The sequence below is a fragment of the Sciurus carolinensis genome, chromosome 13 (assembly GCF_902686445.1).
Source record: "Sciurus carolinensis chromosome 13, mSciCar1.2, whole genome shotgun sequence".
Taxonomy (NCBI): Eukaryota; Metazoa; Chordata; class Mammalia; order Rodentia; family Sciuridae; genus Sciurus; species Sciurus carolinensis.
Window position 1 is genome coordinate 12840173 of NC_062225.1, and position 23134 is coordinate 12863306.

A 23134-nucleotide genomic window follows, 5' to 3' on the forward strand; every position below is an offset into this window, starting at 1 on the left:
ACGTGCACACCCAAAACGGCAAGCTGCTGGGCACACATCCCTATTTTGCCACTATTCTAAGGAAGGTTGTGGACAAAAAATGTCAGGAGCTCGGCAGAAGCAGATGCATATCTGCTAGCTTTGCACAGCAACCTGTGTTTTGTGTTAACTTCTAGAAAAACATTTCTGGCAGGACTTTAGCTAGAGGCCTAAGAACATAGGTTTAACTGATTACTAAGGACACTGGCCATTCAACACTGGCCTCTGTCTTGTATGAGCTACACACACACACACACACACACACACACACAATGATATTATATTAATAGAATTAAGAAAAAATGCTTTGCTAAACCACACAGCATTTTAGCATTTAGCATTTTAGCATTTTAGCATTTTACCACACTTCTCTTGGTAGGTTATCAATTTGGCTGCTCTCGAAGCTCTGATTTCACCCTACTTTATTACTCTCTATTTCTCTGGAGTGAAATTTTTGTATGCACTTGGAATTGGGAGCACGCCTGCTCAAATATCAGAATAATACATAATTTTGCAAAGTTACATGGTGAAAATATGCATAAGCATTTTATTTGCATGCAAAATTATTTTAAAAATCTAAGAGCTGAAAATTATAAGTAAAGAGTCATAAAAGTCAGGCAATTAGGTTGAGTAAAGGAAAACTCACTTTTCTAGAATTTCGATGCGTACGTTATCAATGTATATGTATATGGCATTTTCAAAGATGCCACTTCATCCCAACCTGACACCACGCAGATTCAGAAATAGCATCGACTCTTCCCCAGGTGTCACATCCAGGTTTTCTGACCCTCCTGTGTCACCGCCAGGCACGTGACTTCCCCTTCTCTTTCAGATGTATTTCCTGGCCAGCCCTATGTAATGGAGTTGAGCAGAAGACCTTACCTGGGAGCGTTAGTATAAAGTAGGCTGTGGACACTCCAGCGTGACACATGAATGGAAGGCCGTAATCTTCCATTTTCACTTCTAAGAAGGTTATGTTTACCGTGTAGAAGATGTATTCCGGGAAAGAAACATTGGTTCTATAAAAGACAACAGTCGATCATGAACACATAGGTCAAAGTAACCAAACATAATTCATAATGTTTTCTTTTCTGGAGATAAATTAATGTATTTTTCCCCTAAAGAATATTTTTACTCTAAGAATTTTTTTACCCTAAGGATATTTCACTGAATGGTTCCATGAGGTGTGTAGATTGTGCCTTTTCTTCTGGACGGTGGCAAGGAAGTATGGACACCATCTCTGTGCCCAAAAGGCCTGCTCCTCCCCATATGTCCTAGCTCAGCTCCACTGCAAGGCCCTGCACAAGATCTACTGCCCTGAGCTCACGGGTCCCGTTTTACACCACTCCAATCAGACCACCACAGTAGAGTTCATACTCAATTCACCAGAAACTATGTCCTCTCTCCCCAGGACCTTGGCTCTAGTTGTACTATTTAACCCTCAAAGGCCAACGGTTCAGGACAACACTGAATAGGAATGGACTGGTTTCAAGCCGCAGTTGAGAGAAATGGACATTCTTTCTCTAAGGCACAACCCCAGTCAGGTTGGGCTCACTTCTCTGAGCCGGATCTCGGCCACACACAGCACACTAGGATCTTCAAAAGGCAAGCCAAGGGGCGTGGCAAGAAGTTGGGAGCTGCGTGTGAGAAGCAGCAGCAGCAGCAGGTGGTAGATGGAAACAGCCTGGTTAGGTTTTGCAGAAGCCAGAGGAACAAAGCACCTACTCAATCCCCTCTTGGATGCGTTTGGATTCGCTGTAGTAAGTGTCCACCAGAGTGTTGTTGACTCTCCAGCATCGCAGATTGGTGTTCTCCTTGGAGTCTGTTATGTTGCAGTCCACAATGAGGGCAGAGCCTAGAGCAACCAAATTCATACATGTACAATGAGCATTTTACTACGTTTCAGTGATTCAAATTGGTTAACTCCCAATTAACAAAAGCATCTTCTGTTGAGCCTTGAATATCTTGAGTACCAGAATTTCCCCACCCCAGGTCACGGTTAGTCTACTTGGCTCTCTCTCTGGGCAGAGATCAGAAGGGGTGAGTGGACTTCCAGGATACCTACTGTAAAGAGCAGAACATGCTGCCAAAAGCCAACAGCTTCTGATGACAACAGAATCAGAATCAGAATCTATAACATCAGAGATTCGAGCACCTGCCCACCCTGGCTCCGTCAGGAAGGCGGTGTTCTCCAGAGCCTTGGACATCGAGCACTTGCACTAGAGCTCAAGCTGAGAGCTCTATGGTTTACCAAGTATCGTACACGTATTTTCTCCCCCAGTCTTCATATCTTGTAAACAATCCAATAAGGTAGAAGACAGGGGAAGTGCTATGCCCATGTTGCAGATGAGAAAACTGAAGTTTCAGGCAGACTGAGTGACTCTCCCAAGGTCACACATGAAGGTCACACAGGGAGAGAAGAGACATGCACTCCAGTTTCCTAGTTCCAAATCCAGTCCTATTTCTACATTTCTTTCCCTTCTCCTGCTTCCACACACACTCACACATCTTGTTTACTAAATCCATATTTCCACTTTACTTTGCTCAGTAAGTCCCATAAATCGTACATCAAGTTTCGAGGCTACTGCGTTATTCTAGGTGGCACTTGAAAGATGTATTGTGAAATATAACACAGGGCAAAAACTATGGCATGAAGTTAATGAATCATGACGAGGCAAACACCCGCCCACCCTGGCTCCGTCAGGAAGGCGGTGTTCTCCAGAGCCCTGAGTCTCCAGAGTCAGGTGCCTTCCTGACTTCATATTTCATCACTTGCAAGTTCAGTCCTGGGCACCGGCTCCTACTGCTCAGCATTTTGCGGGTGAGCCCCGTCACGCTGCTGCGTGCAACTACACCCGAGAGGATAGAATACACTAGCACTCATTTATCCCTCCACCATGGCTGCATATGCACTCGTGTTGTTTCTGATGTTTGTCTAGCATGCCTGGGGCTCCTAGGAACTTCCTTTTCCCCAATACTGGGGATTGAAATCAGGGGTGCTCAAGCCCTGAACTGCATCTCCAGATATTTTTATCTTGATTTCAAGACAATTTCCAAAGAAGGTGCAATCCTCCCTTCTCCACCTCAGGAGTTGCTGGAATTACAGGCGTGCCCCATGGCGCCCGCCTAGGAACTCCCTTCTGCACATCCCCTGGGGCCCACGAGGACATTCCACACAGAAACACCTGCATATGTGATGGGCTTGCATGTTTCTCTACCAGTAATATTGGTAGATCACAGATCATACATATCTTCAACTTCACAGCAGGGAAGGAGCCTTCCTATACTTCACCCGCTCAACAGTACTCGGGGTGCCCAGACACTTTAGTTTTGCCATCTTGACATGTGTGTGATGGTACCGCACTATAAAAATTAGCATTTTTAGCCAGTTGCAGTGGTGCACACCTGTAATTCTAGCAGCTTGGGAGGCAGAAGGATCACAAGTTCAAAGCCAGCCGCAGCAACTTAATGATGCCCTGAGTAACTCAGCGAGATCCTGTCTCAAAATAAAATATATAAAGGGGCTGGGCATGTGGCTCTGTGGTTAAGTAAATGCCCCTGGCTTCAATCCCCAGTACAATAATAATAATAATAATAATAATAATGTGATTTTTTTATTTAACACACAGCCTCCATTGTTCCTGTTAAAAGTTCAATTAGCAGTCTTATTTCTGTACACAGAAGGAAATTTTTTTCTTTCTTTCCTACTTTTAAGATATTTTTTCCTTTGGTTTTGGTTTTCCATAATTTTGTTGTGGTATATATAGGTATAGTTTTACTTTTAGTGGGCCTGCTTGGGATTCTTTGTTTACAGAATCTTTGGATTAGTGTATCCTATCAGTTTGGAACATTCTCAGTGTTGTCTGGAACTAAATACCGTTTCCTTTGCCTCCTTTTTTGAGGGGAAGTACCGGGAATTGAACTCGGGCACTCAACCACTGAGCCACATCCCCAGCCCAATTTTGTATTTAATTTAGAGACAAAGTCTCACTAAGTTGCTTGGCGCCTCACTTTTGCTGAGACTCGCTTTGAACTCAAGATCCTCCTGCCTCAGCCTTCTGAGCAGTTGGGATTACAGGCATGCGCCACTGTGCCTGGCCGTACTCTCTTTTCTTTCTTCTAAGATTCCATCTATTTGTGTGTGAATGTGTGTGTGTGTGTGAGAGAGAGAGAGAGAGAGAGGAGAGAGGGAATCTCTATAGCCTCTTTCCTTTGCCCTCACTTCTGTATTTCCTGTTCCTTTGTCTCTCTAAGCTTCATCCTAAAGATTTTCTCTTCCCCTATATTTTAGCTTAGTAATCCTCAGTTTCGAGTAAGTCTAACATGCTTTTAAACCCTTTATTGAGGATTTTCTGGGGAGGTGGTGTTATTATACTGATAAGTGCTGAACACTTATTTGTTCTTTTTCAAATCTGAAATGCTATAATTTTCAAGTTTCTAGTTTACTGTAGAAAACTTCAATCCTGTCTCTCCTTTCCTTAAACAGACCACAGATAACTTTTTTGAAAATGCTTATCTGATATTTCTCTATCTGAAGCCCTGTGACTCTAGAATTTACTGGGCCAAAAGTGTACATTGCCAAAGGTTCTAAATATATATTGGCAATGGTCTCTGTCAGGTTCAAAGTAAAGCATTTCTCATTTACCCATTTAACCACTATTTCTTGAGCATCTGCTACACTCTAGTCACTGTTTTGAGCACAGGTGATACAGCAGGGAACAGAACAGACGAAAAGCCTGCTCTTCAGGAGCATAAATTCAAACAAGCAGACATCCTAAAAGAAAACTTGAAGTCTGTGAGAGTGAAAAGTGATTTTATGAAAAGATCTGGGAGGACAGGGGGTGGTTGCTTAAGCTGTGTACTTTTTAACAAGGTGCACCGGTGAGCTAACCAAGGGCGAACCAAGGGCATGGAGGGCTGGGAACAGCGTCAAAGCTGAAGGAACAGCAAACAAAATCCCTGAAGCAGAGCTGTACTTGAGTTTTTGGAGAAGCGGGAGCAGACGGCCAGGTGGAGAGGGGAGAGGGTCAGAATGAGGTGGAGAGCTGCTGAGCGCAGGGAATGAAGAGGCAAACCATGAAATGTCACTGGGCACCGTGAGGACCTGCATCTCTGTGCTAGTGAGTCGGGACTCCCTTGAAGGGTTTCAACACGTTTTAAAGAGACAGCTCGCATCCATTATCAGTATCTGGCGAGAGCACCCTTTATGTTACCCTTGCTAATGGATGGTATCACGTAGTGCCCAATCCTGACCAATTTCATGGACAAATATACTTTCATGTACTTTTTTTTAGTGGAAATGAATATTTTAAATATTTTGTTGGGTTTTTCTCTTGTGTAGATTAGTTATTGGCCTCACTTAGATTCTGCAGTTTTGTTGATCTGTTGGCTTTTTTTAGTATAAAAATGATATGATAAATAACAGAAGGAATCAAACAACATTACCCTATGTAAATTTATGATTACACAAATGGTATGCCTTTACGCCATGTACAAACAGAGAAACAACATGCATCCCATTTGTTTACAATAATAAAAAAAAATGATATGATCTATTTTCTGTCATCTCTATTCCAAACATGTTATTAGATTTACAAAATCTAATAACATGCTCTTTTTGGAAATCTAAAGTAGGAGAGCCTACTTTGCCCTTTACATTTCTATATATACAGATATTTTTATTTTGTTTTGTTTTTCACATTTTTACCTTTAAAATAATGAACAAGTAAGGATTTTATATATATTTAATATATATAGTGTGATATATTTGATACATATATACAATGTATGTATATACGTATATACTATAGTGCTTATCACAATCAAATTAATTAACATACCCATCAGCTCTACAGAACTAGTTCATCTTTTTTTCCTTTAAATATGACTACTTATTTATTCATTTTGAAGTGAAGGATTTTATGTTCTGTGATTTTTAAAAATTTTTATTGGTTCAATATATTATGCATCATAATGGGATTCATGATGCCATATTTGTGTATGCACCTAACGTAATTTGGTCAATCTCGTTCCCTAGTACCTTCTGTTTCCCTCTCCTCCTCCCTCCCCCTTGCTCTACTCTCCTGATCTCCATTATTATTATTATTATTTTCATTAGTGCATTATAATTACATATGTATATATGTGTGTAAATATATGGATGTGTGTGTGTGTGTGTGTGTGTGTGTGTGTGTGTGCAGGATGCATTTTGGCATGCTCACACAGGAGCTTAGCATAATTTGGTGGATTTCATTCCCCAGTACTGCCCCATCCCCTCCTCTCCTCCCTGCCTCTCGATCCCCTTCCTCTACTCTCTTGGTCGCCCTCCTATTTTCATGAGATCCCCTTTATTAAATTTTATTTATTAATTCCTTCTTTTTTCTCACTCTCTCTCACTTTCACATATGGGAGAAAACATCTGAAATATTTCCATGCTCAATGCTATCTACTTGTTCTATCTTTTCACTTGTGAATTTCTGCCCACTGGTTTAATGCATACAAACTACAATATTCTGGTATTTGATAATTTTATGATTCTTATGGTTGGATGAAAAATGTATTCAGATAAAATAGAATCCATTTCAATTTTCTAAGTACATGAAATAAATGTCAATGAATGTGGAGAAAATAACGCCAGTCATGCAAATCACAAGACGACATGCCAAGTGCATTCTCATAGGGAAACACTGGTGCCTGGAGATGGGACATGCTGAGATTCCCCAGCAAAAGGGCAGGTGTTTGCCTGCACATAATCACCCATGAGAATTGTGTCCCAGGAGAAAACAGGCTTCACACAGCCTGCTGGAATAGCTAAGAAAGCCAGAGAAAGTGCATTAGCATCAAGATAATATACTGCTCTATTGTGTCCCAGGAGAAAACAGGCTTCACACAGCCTGCTGGAATAGCTAAGAAAGCCAGAGAAAGTGCATTAGCATCAAGATAATATACTGCTCTATCAGGCCTGTGAAAATGATAATGGCTTTGAAAGTTTATTTTGGATTGGAATAAACCCTATTGAAGAATTAATAGTGGTTATAACATTTTAGATAATTTAAAATTTTTTTCTACATAGATATTCATAGGTCATTTAAAAATGATTATATATTTATCTTCCTCCTTAAAGACTCCTATTTTTAGCTGTCTAAGTACGCAGGTTAGAACTTCCTAAGACAGGAGTGGGAAATGAAGTCAGGTGACCTTGTCTCTCAGGTGTTCATGAGATCTCCAAGGCTACCCACACGGTGAGTGACATGGACCCAAGCATCCGTTATCATGGCATCTTAGTTCCTTGAATGTTGAAAAGAGCCTCTGAATAAAGGCTTAGGACCTTTTAAATCAATTTCATCTCTTTTCCGCTCATTGTTTCATAAGCTTCACATCCACAAGTCTTCTATTCAGGTATCTTGGGATTGAGAGAAGGAGATTTGTTGGAAGTTGACCTCCCTTCCATTCCACACCCCTCGACTCTTCCACTTCTGAACCAACTGTGGAATTTATCATTCTACTTTTTTTCGTTTAATATATCCATTATTACCTACTTTTATCTTTTTTTCTTTAGTTGTTCTTTTTCTACAGAGATAAATGGTTATTTATATATATTAATTATTTCTACACTTAATTATAACAGTATTTAAAGATACAAACTTGTTTAGAGCACAATATTGTGCACAGAAAGTTCAACATGATATATTCTCATGGCCATTATTTTCTAAATATCTCTAACTGTGGCTTTGGTTTAATCTCTAACCAACAAAGTAAATAATTATAAAACGAGTTTGTTAATTTCTCTTTTAAATTTTTTTTTAAATTTTAAGTGACCAATAATAATTATATACTATATGTGATTTTTGATATGTTAACAAAGTGAGATACTTAAATCAAGCTAGTTAACAATTCCATCATCTCACATATTTAATGAGAGAAATTTTTTCATTGTTTGATTTTAGTTATAATGTTCTAGGTTTTCTGCATTCTCATTGTACAATGTGTTCTGTGCAGTTTCCTCTTTGGGGATTCTACATTTTTCACAGATAGTTATGAGAGTGCTCTATTAAATACATTTACATATGGTATTACTGAACCCTTTTACATTCTTATTTGCCTAATAAATCTGTCAAAGCTGAATGTATTGCAATCTCCCACTACCACTGAAACAGTAATATTGTCCTATTGTATTTCCTTGTATTTCTGAGACTTTAAGCTTTATACATTTTGAAATGCTATTTAATAAATAAAGGTTTGTATGTTAGGATGTATTGTAGTTTTGATAGATATAAAGTGATTTGATTTGTCATTGGGAGTGTCTTAAAAGATTATTATCAGACTGAAGTCAAGCAACCTGATTTTTCATGTTAACTTCTGCAAGTATGTTGCATATCCAATTATTTTGCATCTTTTAGGTCATGCATTTTTCCATATGTGTCTTTTGAAAAGAGCGTGTTATTAGATTTACAAAATTCTACTTAGATCTTAATATTTGATTCAATCTGACAACATATTTTTATACCTATTTGGTTTAATTTACTTTTTCTTTGTCAGAAGGTACTTAACAGGTTTTTGAAAAATTTTACTTTTATGCTTCAACAAATAAATTGAACCATTTTTCTCCATTTAGGCAATATTTTTTGTTCCCATATCAAGGAAAGAATGTAATATGATCATTTCCACTTTAATATTCTTCCAGTATTAGATAACCCAGAATTCCTGGTCAACAATTTAAGTAGTAGTTTTATATTATAGTAGTCTTTTTCTGGAGTGATCTTTACATTTTCATCACCTTCACACAAACAGATTTACAGTAATTTTCTAGAACCACAGGGATTCCCGCCAGAACTCCAATACTACAACTTCCCCAGCTCTGTTTTTATTTTGGTGCCTCTCCTGATCAGCAGACATATTCAAAGCCAGAAACTGGCTGTGCATGGGATTTGTCTTTACCACTGAAATTCAAAATATTCACTAGAGTAAATATGCTGACATAGTGAACCATGCCCTTGGCTTCTATTAGTTTACTCACCAAGTTGTACTTCAATGGAATTGTTTTTTGGATAAATTATTTTAGGAATTCTTCTTCCATTTCCAGCTCTTCCTACTAAGAAATCAAATCCACAGTAAATGGCATTAGAATCCCACATGACATTCCCAAATACCTTAATACTATAGCCAGAAGCACATCAGAGAACAGCCTTCAATAAACCCTGGTTGAGAAAAGTCAAAACCTAGGGTGTGAGAAATTATTCCATAAATTCACATTTTTTTTTCCAAATGAGAATAACTGAATTGCTGAGCGGGGGAAAAACCTAGGAGTTGAGTTACCAAAAGTTCTGGCTAGTTAGAAATGAGGTCCCCAGCTTGCCAGTATCTTCAGTTCCAGTCCTCTTTCTTTCCAATCATTTCCATGTTCTTTCAGATCCTTTTTCTGTCATTCTCTAGTTCTTTCATCCACACCACTCCCACTTTATGCCTGTCTCTCTGTATTGACCCTCTGGACTCCCTGCTCCTTGGTCTTTTCCACTCTTTCCCTTCCCAATTTGTCTACCAAAAGTTAACCATTGTCCTCTTAGTCCCATATTTCCTATATATTTGGGGTAGGATGTAGAAAAGTAATGAGGGAGAGAAGCTAGGGAAAAATGCCAAAATACATGTCCTTTATGATGGCCATAATAATTGTGCATTCTATAAACTATTCCAAATTAGTATCCCCAAATAGCATCTATCACCAGCTAGTCAGTGCACCATAACTCACTAGTCAGTGTACCATAACTTTCTAGGAAATAGTTTTTCTTTCATCCTCCTCGATTTCATCACCAAGTGCAACAAATTATACCTCCTAACATTTCACAGTCTGTGCCTCTATCTCCACTTCTAAGTTATCTGTGTCCTATTCTCTACTCTCTTTCCTGGACAAGATCATCCACGCTTGCATCTTCAGTTATAACTTCAAGGCCAGTGGTTTGAAAGTCATATCTCCAGTCCTTCCTTTAAGCTCCAGATCCACACAGGACATGGCCTTGTCTACATTTCCTATTGGATTTCTCAAAGGTACCTCACACTCAACCTATTAATGACCAAACGCATGATCTGACTTCTAAATGGGTTTGGTTTTTCCCAGACCTATCTGGTTTCATTGAACAGCCTTGCCATTCAGTCAGCTGCAGATACCCACAGCTAGATTCCTTGACCCACCATATTCCTTAATCTCCATATTCAATTCAACACTAAGATCTGTGGGTTTTATCTCTGGAGATGTCTCTGAATGCATCCATATCTGTCTATTGTTGGTTTTACCATGATACATGTGCCTACATGATATCTCACCTACACTTCTGCACCTGCCTCTTAACCTCTATCCCATCCCTGTATGGATCACTGTGTGCAGAAGTCAGTCTACTGTTTCAGAAACAAAAATCACATCATACTACACTCCTGCTCTCAACCCTTGTTCTTAGAATGAAATCCACACTCCCAATTTGGATTTTGGGTTCCTACCTGATTCTGACCCCTGACTACTTCTCCAGGTTCTTATCTACTAGATCTTCCTACTAATCATCACTTCAACCCAATGTGCCTGCTTTTCATCCTTGTGATATGACATGATCCCTCTTGTTCCACAGCCTTCACACCTGCTCTTCCTTCTGTCTAGCAAAATATGTCAACAATTCCCTCACTTATCACTGACCATCACCGTGACCATGACCAGAAAACTCTCCCTGAGCCACTGACTTCTCAGTAGGTCCTTATCTGTATGATTTCCTATTTTTCTTTCCTTCTGCACCAATCACTCCAGTTAACGACACATCTCACTGGTGGATTATCATCTGTCTCTACTGCCCCTCCCTTCCGGATCTCAACCTCCATCACGGCAATGGTCATGGCTGTTTTATGCATCACTGTGTTCCCTCTGACTAGCATGGAATCTGGACTTGTTAGGCTCTCAGAAAAGAGTCCCAAATGAATGACTAAAGAAGAAATCCCCCACTGACTTCACCCAGGTTCAGACTACCAGACTTGTTCTGGATTTTACAGCAGCTTCCTCCAGGGATTCAACCTCTCCTGCTTCAAATCTTCTCAAGACTGATCTCTTCCATCACAAATTCAACCTCATGAATCCACACTTGTGCCCACCCAACGGTTGTTTAGTGGCAATGTGGTAAAGCTTACGTATAAATGGCACCTTAAAACTGCCCCTGTTTAACTCCACGTCTTCAGTTCCCCACCACTCTCATCTCATACACACTTATGAACTTCATTACAACTCCAACAGAAATCATGACATTTCACACTTCCACACTTTGCCTTATGCTGTTCTCTCTACCTAGGGACAACTTCTCATTTTCTTTACATTTATAAAGTCTATTAATCCTTCAAAATTCAGTTGAGAGAAAACTTGAAATAAAACCACCATTTGACCAGTTATCCTACTCCTGGGCACATACCCAAAGGACTTAAAATCAGCATACTATAGTGATATGGCCATAACAATGTTCATAGCAGCTCAATTCTCAATAGTTAAGCTTTGGAACCAACCTAGGTGCCCTTCAATAGATGAATGGATTTTAAAAATGTGGTATATATACACAATGGAATATTACTCAACCATAAAGAAGAATGAAATTATGGCATTTGCTGGTACATGAATGGAACTGGAGACTATCATGCTAAGTGAAATAAGCCAATCCCCCAAAACCAAAGACTAAATGTTCTCTCTGATATGCAGACATGACTCACAATGAGGGGAGGGCAGGTGGAGGTTTACTGGATTGGACAGAGGAGAATATGGGGAAGAAAGGGGAGATGGGAATGGGAAAGACAGTAGAATGAACTGGACATAATTTGCCTACATTCATATATGAATACATGACCAGTGTTAACTCCACATCATGTACAACCACAAGAAAGGGAAGTTATATTCCTTGTATGTTTTATATGTCAAAATACATTCTATTGTCATGTATAACTGAAAAGAACAAATTTTTAAAAACTGGAAAAAAAAATTCAGCTGAAAGCTAATTCCTCTTAAGAACCTCCTAGACCATTTACCTGCACTTTGCAGCTCCTTCTGTTCTTTTTTGTGTCCCTAGGCACCATCGATAAGATTATCTTAGCATATAATGTTAAAAATGATTCATTTATATCTTCAAATTCACTACCACCAGATTGGAGCTTCTCAATAGAAGGAAGATATTTTTTCAGTTTTAAATTATCAAACAAAATCTTGGCCTATAACAAACCATAAATAAATGTTGATTGAACTGGCAGGAAATACGGACTCTTGGACCCAGTGACCTCTTGAGGTAGTCTTCATTTTTTTCCTTACAAATTTCAACCTTCCAAAAAAGTTGCTCATTTACTCGTGAAAAACTGAAACATTTGGGTGCTCAGTCATTTGGTTGGTAAACAGACCTATGACTGCACTAAGCCAGCCACTGGACTTGGAGCTAAGATTCAGCTGGGAACAAGATGAGGATGGCACCTACTTTCAGAGAAATACCCACCAACAGGAAATCCAAGAGGACAAAAAAATCACAAAATCTAGTTCAATTTTGTTTTCTTAATTAAGTGGCCTTTAGTGAAGGAAATTAAAAAGGAAGGCTGCCCCAAAACATTTAATCATATACATAATTCCAGCAGAGAGTACTGGAGGACACAAGAGGAAGGAAGAATGGGACAGAAATGCAAGGCAACACTGGACAAAGGGGCCATGCTGGATTGACCTGGAGCCTCCCCAGAGGAGCATCAGGGGCCACCTCTGCTGAAATGACCCCCTAAGAACACCACCATCGAGGGCTGGCTAGCTATCCCCAGAACTAGAAATCAGTGACAAACATGAAGGTCCAAGTCAAAGAACCATCCAGCCTTCTACTGTATCCCTCTAGATGGGCAAATACAGAAAGTAACTCTCTACTGAAGAATGAGCACAAGGTGACATAGAAGAACTCTTGGCCCAGTGTGCTTAGAAGGAAATGTGTCTACTTGAACAACGAAGGCCAGAGTTCAGGTCCTATTTCTGACGCGAGTCAGCTTTGTGAATTTGATAAGTTCCTTCTGTCCTAAGCCTCCATAAAATTCATGGCTTGAGTCAAATTATTTTTAGAATTTGTTTTAAGATTCTATTTTCAAATCTCCAGGGCATATGTTCAAGGTAACTGACTGTTCTGGGTCAAGAAGTGAAATCTCATGAACAATAGGTTATTCTAGAACCATGTTCATGACAGAGAAGGCCAATGCTGGAGTGGACCCGCAAATCACTCACAAAAGTGAAGGCTGAGGGAAATAAGAGTCAAATTAATAATACCTATGATGTTCTCAATACCTGCTCTTTATCAGGTACCCAGGCAGTTGCCCTATATACCTGATTCCATTTAATTTTCACAAATCAACCAAAAGTTTTGCTTTTGTTTTGTTTTTTTTGCAGCTGGGGAAAAACTAAGTTGTTCATTCCCTCTTACCTCACCCTTTCCACCCTCTGATCTACCCATGACATGTTTTAAAGCCTATTCATCTTCAGGAAAATAAAAATCCACATCACTTCTGTCCAAAGCCTGAAGCCAACCAGCTCAGCTTTGTGTGAGGAAGAGCAGGCAACAGGTGTAAGCGTACTTACTGATGCTCACGTTGATGCTATTCACAATCATGTACGATCTCCCCTCGTGTGTCAGCTTGGCTGTGCAAGCGTAGCTCCCGCTGTCCTCTTCAGAAACGTTGTACACGAAAAGCTTCCCTTCCAAAGGAACAAACCGTGCCCCTGTAATCAATTTGCAGTCCTAAATAAAATAAATAAATTTCAGTTAGCATTTGGGGGCAAGGTACCAGTTATGTTCCTAGTTAGCTCCATCCTAAGACCTGTGGGGAGATTTAAAAAAATCTGTGGGAACCCTAGACCTTAGATTACTTACAATATAACCAAAAGACCAATGGATGATAGATAGACGATAGATAAATAGATAGATAGATAGGACGTATGGAGATGATGGATGGATGGATGGATGGATGGATGGATGGATGGATAGAGAGAGAGAAAAGGATAGATGATAGATGATAGCAGGAATTTGTTGTCTCGTCATGTTATATGTGTGACTACATATACATAATCTGTAATCTGTATATTTGCATCTGTCCATCTCTATCTGTCTCAGGAAGATTTGATAAAGTATTTCACAGGCTAAAATGAGTGATACAAACAGTAGGTCTAATAGGAGTTGAGAGGGAAAATACTTGTGTAGGCTAGACAGAAGACTTCAGGGAGAAAGACTGGGACGAGTTTGTAAAGGATTTTGGAAGGAGAACAAGAACAGGTAGGAAGGTCCTCCATTGCAAGACCCGTCTCTCCAAGTGGATGAGCATCTACTGGGCTTTGTAAAGCCCAGGTGAATTGTAAGACTGTAAAGCCCAGGTGAATCATGACGGCTTCCACTGTGTTGCAGGCCCAATGATACCTTCTCTACTTATTGGGGTTTTACTTTACAAAATCCAAAATAACTCTTCACAAAAATCATGTTTGGAGGTATTAAGCAAGGGTAAAAGAACACTTTCCAATCCACAGAGAAGAGATACCACAGGACTTCTCATGTCACCCAGGCCTTCCCCATGTCAACAAGAAAGCAACCTTAAACTCCACCAACCTGAAGCCAGTCAGTCTCAGGAAAGCCCTTCTCTCTAGTCAACCTCAGCAACCACCCGAGGGCAAGCCTCACCCTTCCCTTGTCCTATCAGAAGCTCGTATTCTCCTGTTCCTCTCATTGGACCCCTTCTGAAGTCCTTCTCAAGCCTGGTCCCCTTCAGGTAGCTCCCCTCCACAGAGTGGCTGATTGGCTAATGAGTCCAACTATTCATTCAGCATTTGAGTTCCTGCTCTTTATCAGCATGTGTGAGGCCTTAGTCCTCAGGAATAAGATGCAGTCTCTGTCCTCAGAGATCTCACAGTCTAATAAAGAAAACATATAAAGTTCGAATTTGACAAAATTTTATTTAAAATATTTTAATTGTGTGAGCTCTCTCCTCATTTAATCATCCACAGTTCAGAGTCAGAGCTCATTCCCCATCCAAGAACAATGTGAATAAATCCACCTTGTGTGGCGAAACCCAATACGTGATGCCAGAGTGGGTATTTGTTTATTTACAATGTCCATTATGACTTCCCGAAAGTTTAACATTATTTCCCTATAAGTGCCCTAACTGAGAAACCAAATTATCACTTAGAGAACTGCTCACCACATAGAAAGGGAATTACTATTAAGAGTCAGATGAAAGGCATCAGACCCTGATGAGACGATGTCTCTTTCTTCAGGACACAGATAAACACAAATTCTGGCTAGGCACAATCTCTGGGTCTCCCTTCCTGTATGCTTCCATTGTTAATCAGTGTTCCTCCTGACTGACTTGTTCTTCCTTTCAAGATCTGCAAATATTTAATAATATTACTTCTTGGCTTTACTAATTGAGGGCCAGTCTGTCCCTTTACAGTGAAGTGATGCCCTGTTTTGATCCAGTGGAAAATTATTTCAGAGTGTACATTCTCTGAAAGGCTTCATTTTTATTTTGAATTTCAAAAGTGATGTTTCACTATCAAGATTTATAATTAAAATATGAATAAAAAGAGCAGCCAATATTTGAATGTCTTATATATTCCAGGCACCAAGAAGAACACTCCTAATCTGGCATGTACAGTGTTTCAGAGACACAAAATAGCCCAGAGCATTCTGGCTAAGACACAGTGGGTATAAAGGACTGCTGGAGATAAAACTAGGGAAGATGCAAGAGCCCCATCAAAGAAAATCATGAAAAGGAGATGAACACCTCTGAAGCTTTAGGAGCAAGAGAATGAGATGGTCAAATATGTTTTAAGAGCAATTCTTCTGGTTGCTGTGTTCCAAAGGATTAAAATTCTAAAGACAAGGAAGAGATTAAGAATGTGATTTCCAGAAGCTAAGGCTAAGGAGAATCTGAATTGAAGGAAGGACAGTAGAGACAGCAAAAAGTGAACAAAACCCAATAATTTAAAGCATTTTCCATCCCCAGAGTTTACTGATAAATTTGGGATCTGGAAAGTGGACAGAAGACTTCCATGTGCCCCATTTGTATGTAAAGCCATTGTTAGGTAAAAGAGGAAATGCAAAGAACACACAGAAAAATGACACAATTTAGAGTATGATAAAAAGCAGATCTATTTATGGTGCGTTCTGGGGATGGAAATGTCCAAAGTAGCACCTGGTGGTTGGACCAAAGTATCTGCAGGTTAGGAGAAAGGTCAGGATAAGAGAGGCTTGGAAGCCACCTGTATATAGATGGATCTGCAAATAATCCATTTAAATGTAAGCAAAGCAAGAAATGAAAACAACCATGGCTGAAATTATGGGGAACCCCAAATTCTAGGCCCCAAAGATAGAGGATGAATTTAGTGGTGATTACTGAGAAAGGACCAGAAAAAAATAAAACAAAATAAAATAGAGACAAAGAATGAGTAAGTCTCAGAAAGAAACAAGGAGGGAGTTCCCATCTAATGAGAGCACCCACAGCGTCAGGTGACTGTAAAATCAAAAGTACGCATTCAGCACAATGGCAAGAGCATAAAACCACCATACTGATCCCAAACAAGTTGGAGACATTACTGCTTTTCCAGGAGTGTATCCTTTGCCGTCGACACACATAGGTACTTAAATACCTGTACCTGAATCTTGGAAAATTCCTCCAAATTCCTCCAATCTCATGAGCCAACTCAAATCCTCTCTCTTTTCAATTCCACCAGACAGAGCCTGGACTTTGTCATTATCCAGAACTACCACCACTCAAAATTCCCAAGACCAAATGTGCTGCTTTCTGATTGTAATTCCCTATTATCCACGTTCTTTCATTCCTTTATCTAATAATATCTAGTATTAACTGACTTTATAAATATCTGTTATGCATTTGTGCTGAACCCAATGCTTAGTGGATCAATAGGCTATTTAATCTTCAAAACAATGCTAGGAGGCCATATCTCTTGGTCTGGATTTAGTTTTAGGAAACAAAAGGCATTCTAGCTATTTTATGCAAAATGGGATTCAAGATGGGATATTGGATGCCTAACAAAATTTGTGAAAGACCCAGGGAGCGGCATCTGGTTCAGAACCACACTGCGGGGCCATCAGAGCTGCCTCCTTTAGCCCAATCTGGAAAGTGGGGACTGAAGGATGAAACACACCATGTGCAACTCACATCAGGAGTTGAACCTTACGCAACCACAGGCCCCATCTGGTAGAGACACACCAACAAATTCAGAAGGCAGCTCCCTCAAAGCTAGGGACAGGAGCTCGGAACCCCGTTGCAGATTTGCACGTCTCCTGGGTCATGTTTTCCAGCACGAAATTCAGGGAGAGCCATCTCACCATGGTCCTTCAGCAGCGCCAGCTGGAGAAGCTGAACCACACCACATACCGAATCTCAGCTGCAAGGGATTCTAGAGACACAGTGATTTGGGTTGTTTTGTTCTTGATATTTTAGCTTTATAGTCTATAGAATAGAGAGGCTCACCCTGTACAGCGAGTATCGACACACCGAATCCATTATTTTTTAATATGAACTTTCTATTCATCCATTCAACTTTTCTATCTTAATGTGAATCAGTCCACTCGACACCTCTATTTTCTCCTAATTACCAGCCTCCTTCAGGTATTCTTTCCTTTCCTACCCATTCTTGACTCACAAATCCATCACTTTAATCACTTTCCTTTCAATAATTCAACTCTAGATCTTTTGTCGTTCCTGCATCTTGGCCCAAGGACTCTCCATTCCTGAGTGGATCCCATCTTTCTCGCCTACATTCCTACAACCAGATGAGCACTAGACCAGATCTTCCCTCAAGACCATTGTGTGTGTCTTGGCACCACTACAAGTCGACAGTCTTCACCTCAGAAATTCACTGCATCTCCTTCAATTCTCCCCCCTGCCTATTCACCTATGTTGCTCTTTCAAAATCGTCATCTTCTTACAAGTAAAGAGAAAAGAGAAGTCATGGGACGTGAGCTCCCTGCCTCCCCTCCTCCTCCTCTGTCCTCATGGTCTACTTCATGTTCTCTTCAGTGAGTCCCACCTCTTGACTTTTTGAGAAAGCCGAAATGATCAACGTGCCACCACTTGTGAGCCCTTCAAATGTGTTCACTGTGATGCCCAGAGAAGACTTTTTTCTACAATGTAAATTTCATTGTGTCCTTATCCTGGTGGGATTATTAGCCATTGAAATCATTTAATTGGGGAAAAGACTGTGCTAAAAAATGACATGTCTGTTTTCTAGCATCACCTTCCCCCACTCTCACACACACCCCAAACACTAACCAGTGCCCCAAACACCATGCTCCTTCTCACCTACTACCTTGGCACATTCTGTTTCCCTCTAATTGCCAACTTCCTCCCCTTCCCCTCCAAGTTCACTGCTATTCATTCTCTGAGCATGGCTCAACAGTCACTTTACTACAGGAAAGATGCTCTCTGACATTCTCAAGGGCTGCTCTAATTTGACCTTCTTTGTTTTCAGCTCACACTCTAATAAAATACTTAGTTTCTTTACATGTCTCCTCGATAAAAGATGAAGATTCTCTTTCATTATTACATCCTTGGTGCCAGGATAATAACAGACTCCAAATATCTTGGAGAATTGGTTCCAATCCTCCCATTTCATAGATGAAAGCATTGAAACCCAAAGAGTGATAATATCTAAAAACTAGTTAGTGGCCAAGACAAAGGAATAACTAGGGTCACTGAGTCTAGCAGGTGGGACAGTTTCAGAATAATCCTTTCTTCTTATACAGTTTGCCTCCTATGCCCTCCTACCTTCTCAAGCCCAGAGGTGGTTTTTTAAATGAAATGTCTGAACTCTCCATAGATGGTCTTATTCAGTGGAGGGTAAGGACAAGCATTTGATTTTTTAAAGGTCCAGAGATAAAATTCAATACCTACTTAAGATTGTTATTCACAGCTCCAACCCCATCTCCAAGTTCTACAAAAATTTAGATTAGATAATAAATGATTAAAGCACTTCCTACGTTGCTGATGATCACCTGTTTCTCAAAGACAAATCATACTGGAATAGAAAATAACAGATTTTGTCCTCAAGCTAATATTCTTATGCCCTAGCAATCCCTCTGAAATAACAGAATAAAATTTGCCTTTCAAAAGAGGAAACTAAGACTCAGCATACCTGGGACTTGACACCACCAAGTTAGTGACAGAGTTGACGCTTACCTATCCACACTCTACCAATGTCAAGGGTTTTCACACCTATAAGCACAACAGGTCAAGGTCAGGAGGGAAGAATCGCCAGGAGAGTCCTTTCATCAAGACTATAAAGTCATAACCCTGGGGCCAGGAGGTGACAGTTTCAAGGTTGCAGATGTATGACAGGAAGTCTGAGGTATAGTCAGAAGAGCCACACAGAGGAATGTGTGACACAATATCCTGGAAGTCCAAAGCTGGATTTGAAGAATAGGTAATGCTAAAGTCAAAGTCAACTGAGGCTGAGTAGACCGTGGCTGGCAGTCAGTACCTTCCGAGGGAACGGGACTGCTTTCAATGCTAAAGAAAATGTGACAGAGCATGCCAAGTTCATATCACAATCCTAACACAGAGAAGGTATTAAATGAATACTGGTAACTGCAATTTTTTTCATTGACCCAATAGTTGATAAGAAAATTGAAAAATACTGGGAGATGGAAGAACCTGGAAGCTGTTTATCTATTCAGTACATATTTACTGAATGTCATTATACTGGCAGGTAAAGGAGGCACAAATGGTAGCTATCACATCTATAAGAAACCTTTGACTATTTCATCCAAATGAGCCTTTTATTAATAACTCGGTGTTCAGAACTTACCTTCCTACTGAGAACAACCAGAAAAGCTAGGTTAGTTTTCAAGCAGGCAAACCATTCTGATTAGTGGCATTTTGAGTTATCATGACTGCACAGCAAAGCCCTGGGAGACCAATTCCCAGAGAGGAGGAAATCTCAGAGAGGAAATCCGCTTTTCTTCTGAAATCATCTTCCAGTTCTAAAGGTGATGCCTGCAGACAATTAAGACAGTGCAGCTATATGGGCTTAGGAGACAAGAATTGGAATTCAGAGCCTGCCAACAAGGAACAACCCCAATCAACTTGAGGCCTTCAATTGGGATCTTAAATAGCCATGCGTTGGTTGGACCAATAAAAGAACAGCTTTGAGACCAAATTCATCTAGCTAAGACTTCTCTCCATTATTCAATGAATTAAAGTAGTCAAGGGTGCCCAGCCTCTCAGGAACAAAATTAAATGTTTTTTTGTTTGTTTGTTTGTTTTTTCCAGGAATATGAAAGTTTACAGAGATTCAAAGGAACTTCACAAGTTTTCCACACTCAATGTTTGGCACTCAAGCAAAAATAGGGAATCCTATGAGAAGGTAAGGCAAGGGGATCCAAACCTAAGAGAATGCCATGACTGAGAATTCAACAATGCATCCATAAACTATAAAAAGAATGAAAATTAATGCTCTGAAAACTACAATAACTAAAATTAAGAAATGAACTGGTTAATAGAAGATAAAAGTAGTACATTGGAAAGCAGGTCTGAAGGAAATAGCCCATTAAAGCACATACACACAAAATAATTAAAAACAAAGAATTGCATATGAGACAAGGAAAATATATTTTTTAAAATGATTAAACATATACATAATGGGAATCCCAAAAATAATGAAAACTAAAGTCAGGTAAATGCAGGACTGAGAAAATATGAAGGAGAAACAAAAAACAAGCCATGATTTCCAGAAGTACACACAGAATAGATAAGAAATCTGTATCTCAACTCAACGTCGTAACATCTCTAAATTCTAAGAACAAGGAGAAAATTTTAAAAGTATTCAGAGATATAGACACATTACCTTCAAGAGTAAAGGAGCAAAAATAAGCAAGCTACCTAGTCTACTGCACATGAAAATGGAAACCATAAGATAATTAAGTAATATGTCCAAAGTGCAGAAGGAAAATAAATGTCCATCCATCAAAAATAGGCTACAAAAATTAAGATGTAACGAAGACTTTTTTCAGATTAATGAGAAAATTCACAGTAAGAAATATTACACTATGGGAATTTTTGAGAGAAAGGAGGCATATAAAATAAATGATTCCAGACAGATGCTCAGAGGTACTGGTTGGATACAGAGCAAAGTAAAAGTTAATATATGAAAAAATTCTTAAAAGAATACTGATAAAAAAAAAAGAATACTGATAGAGTGTAACAAGAAAAATGTCACATGGTGTCTGAAATATCATGAAATTAAAATCAATAAAATAACAAGAGCACGTAAACCAAAGACACTAAACAGTTTTAAAATTATATGGTCCTCCCTTTGTTTAAAAGTGCTAAAAATACTATTTAATATTAGACTTTAATAATTCTAAGGATAAATACTGATGAAGTAACCAGTAGACAACCATTTAAAATGTATGCTCTCAAGTACATAAAATAATAATGTATACATGCGATTTTTTTTTAATTAAGAAAGAGGGAAAGAATACTGCAAAGGAGTGACAAATAGAAAATAACAAGCAAAAGGCTAGGTGTAGACCCAAAATATCAATAACCATATGGAATATACTAAAGTCAGTCTTACCGAACTTCAACCACTGAAATTGTATAGTGTGTTCTCTGCCACAGTGCAATTAAGCTTGATACCACAAAACATTACTTTTAACTTTTATTTATAAATTAAACAACACTTCAAAATTATCTGTAGTGAGAAAAATCACATTGAAAGAATATTTTGAACTGTATGATGAAAATATGATATATCAAAACCTGTAGAATCTAAAACTTGGTTCAAAGTGAAATTACAACTTCAAATGTATATATTAGAAAATAAGGGGCTGGGGACATAGCTCAGTTGGTAGAGTCTTTGCCTTGCCTTGCAAGCACAAGGCCCTGGGTTCAATCCCCAGCACCACACACAAAAAAAAATAAAAAAAAGAAAAGAAAAGAAAGAAAATAAGAAATAGATAGAAGAATCTATCTCAGAAAGTTAAAATTAAAATAAAAGCAAAAATCAGTCAGAGAGGGGAAACTAGATGAGAACAGAATGTAATGAATCAGAGAACAAACTAATGAAATACAGCATTAACAAAACCTAAAAATTACAATTTAAAAACACTAATAAAAACTGATAAGCTTATGGCAAAGTAATCAACAAAAAAGGAAGAAAAAACATAAACATACAACCCTAGGCATGAAAAAGGAAATATGGCAAATCCTACAAACATTATATAGACAATAAGTATATTTTAGCAATATTATCCTAAAGATTTAAAAATTAATAGGTGAAGCACAAATTTTTTAACAAGCACATCATACTAAATCTGTTACAAGGAAAAGTAAATATGAACAGTTCTTTAAATAGTAAAGACATTAAATATGTAACTAAAAACTTTCCATCAGAGAAAGTTCCAATTTCAGTTGGCTTCACTACTCAACTCTAAAAGCATATACAAGAAGAAATGAAACCAATCTTAAGTATCTCTATAAAAAAGAAACATAAGGCTCAATTTTATTTATTTTATAATATCAGAAACATTTTCATATCAAAATCTGACAAGGATTTAACAAGAAGCCAAAGTTACGGACCAGTATCACTTATGACATAGATGCAAAAATCATGAACAAAATATTAGCAAGCCAAACCTGGAAATGTGTAAAAAGAGTTACAAACCGTGCTGCATTATCCCAGGAAGGCAAAATTGGTAGAACATTCGAAAACCAATCCTTGTTGTTCAACACATTAGCAGAATAAAAAGAAAAATCTTATGAAAAGTCAAAAGGTGTTTTATAAAATTTAGCACCAATAATTCATAAAAATCTAAGTAAAGAGGGAGAATTCCCTAATCTCATAAAAGACATTTGTTAATATCTTAAACATCACAGTTAAGGGGGAAAATTTTTCTTCAGTATGAAGACACAAAAATGCTGCAGTTGCCATTTTTGGAGAGGCAATAATATTGGAATAAAGTAATACCACTGGAGAGTAATAACTTCCAAAGTATTCCAGAGAGCCTGGTTAATAAAACAAGGAAGGAAAAGACATAAAAGTGGCAATGATAAAAATGAATGAAAGGGATGAAGAAAG

The 23134-nt window shown here is 38.8% G+C and overlaps 1 protein-coding gene across 6 annotated transcripts in view; it reads right to left on the reverse strand.

The window, feature by feature from the left end:
- Il1rl2 (interleukin 1 receptor like 2) overlaps positions 1-23134 on the reverse strand; it is a 43462-nt gene that overhangs the window by 12326 nt on the left and 8002 nt on the right. For all 6 annotated transcript variants that reach the window (XM_047521837.1, XM_047521834.1, XM_047521835.1 and 3 more), the window contains 4 exons: positions 13622-13781; positions 9035-9109; positions 1744-1873; positions 901-1037 (listed from right to left, as the gene is read on the reverse strand). In XM_047521837.1, the coding sequence (XP_047377793.1) occupies positions 901-1037; positions 1744-1873; positions 9035-9109; positions 13622-13781 (502 nt within the window). The remainder of the gene's footprint in view (positions 1-900; positions 1038-1743; positions 1874-9034; positions 9110-13621; positions 13782-23134) is intronic.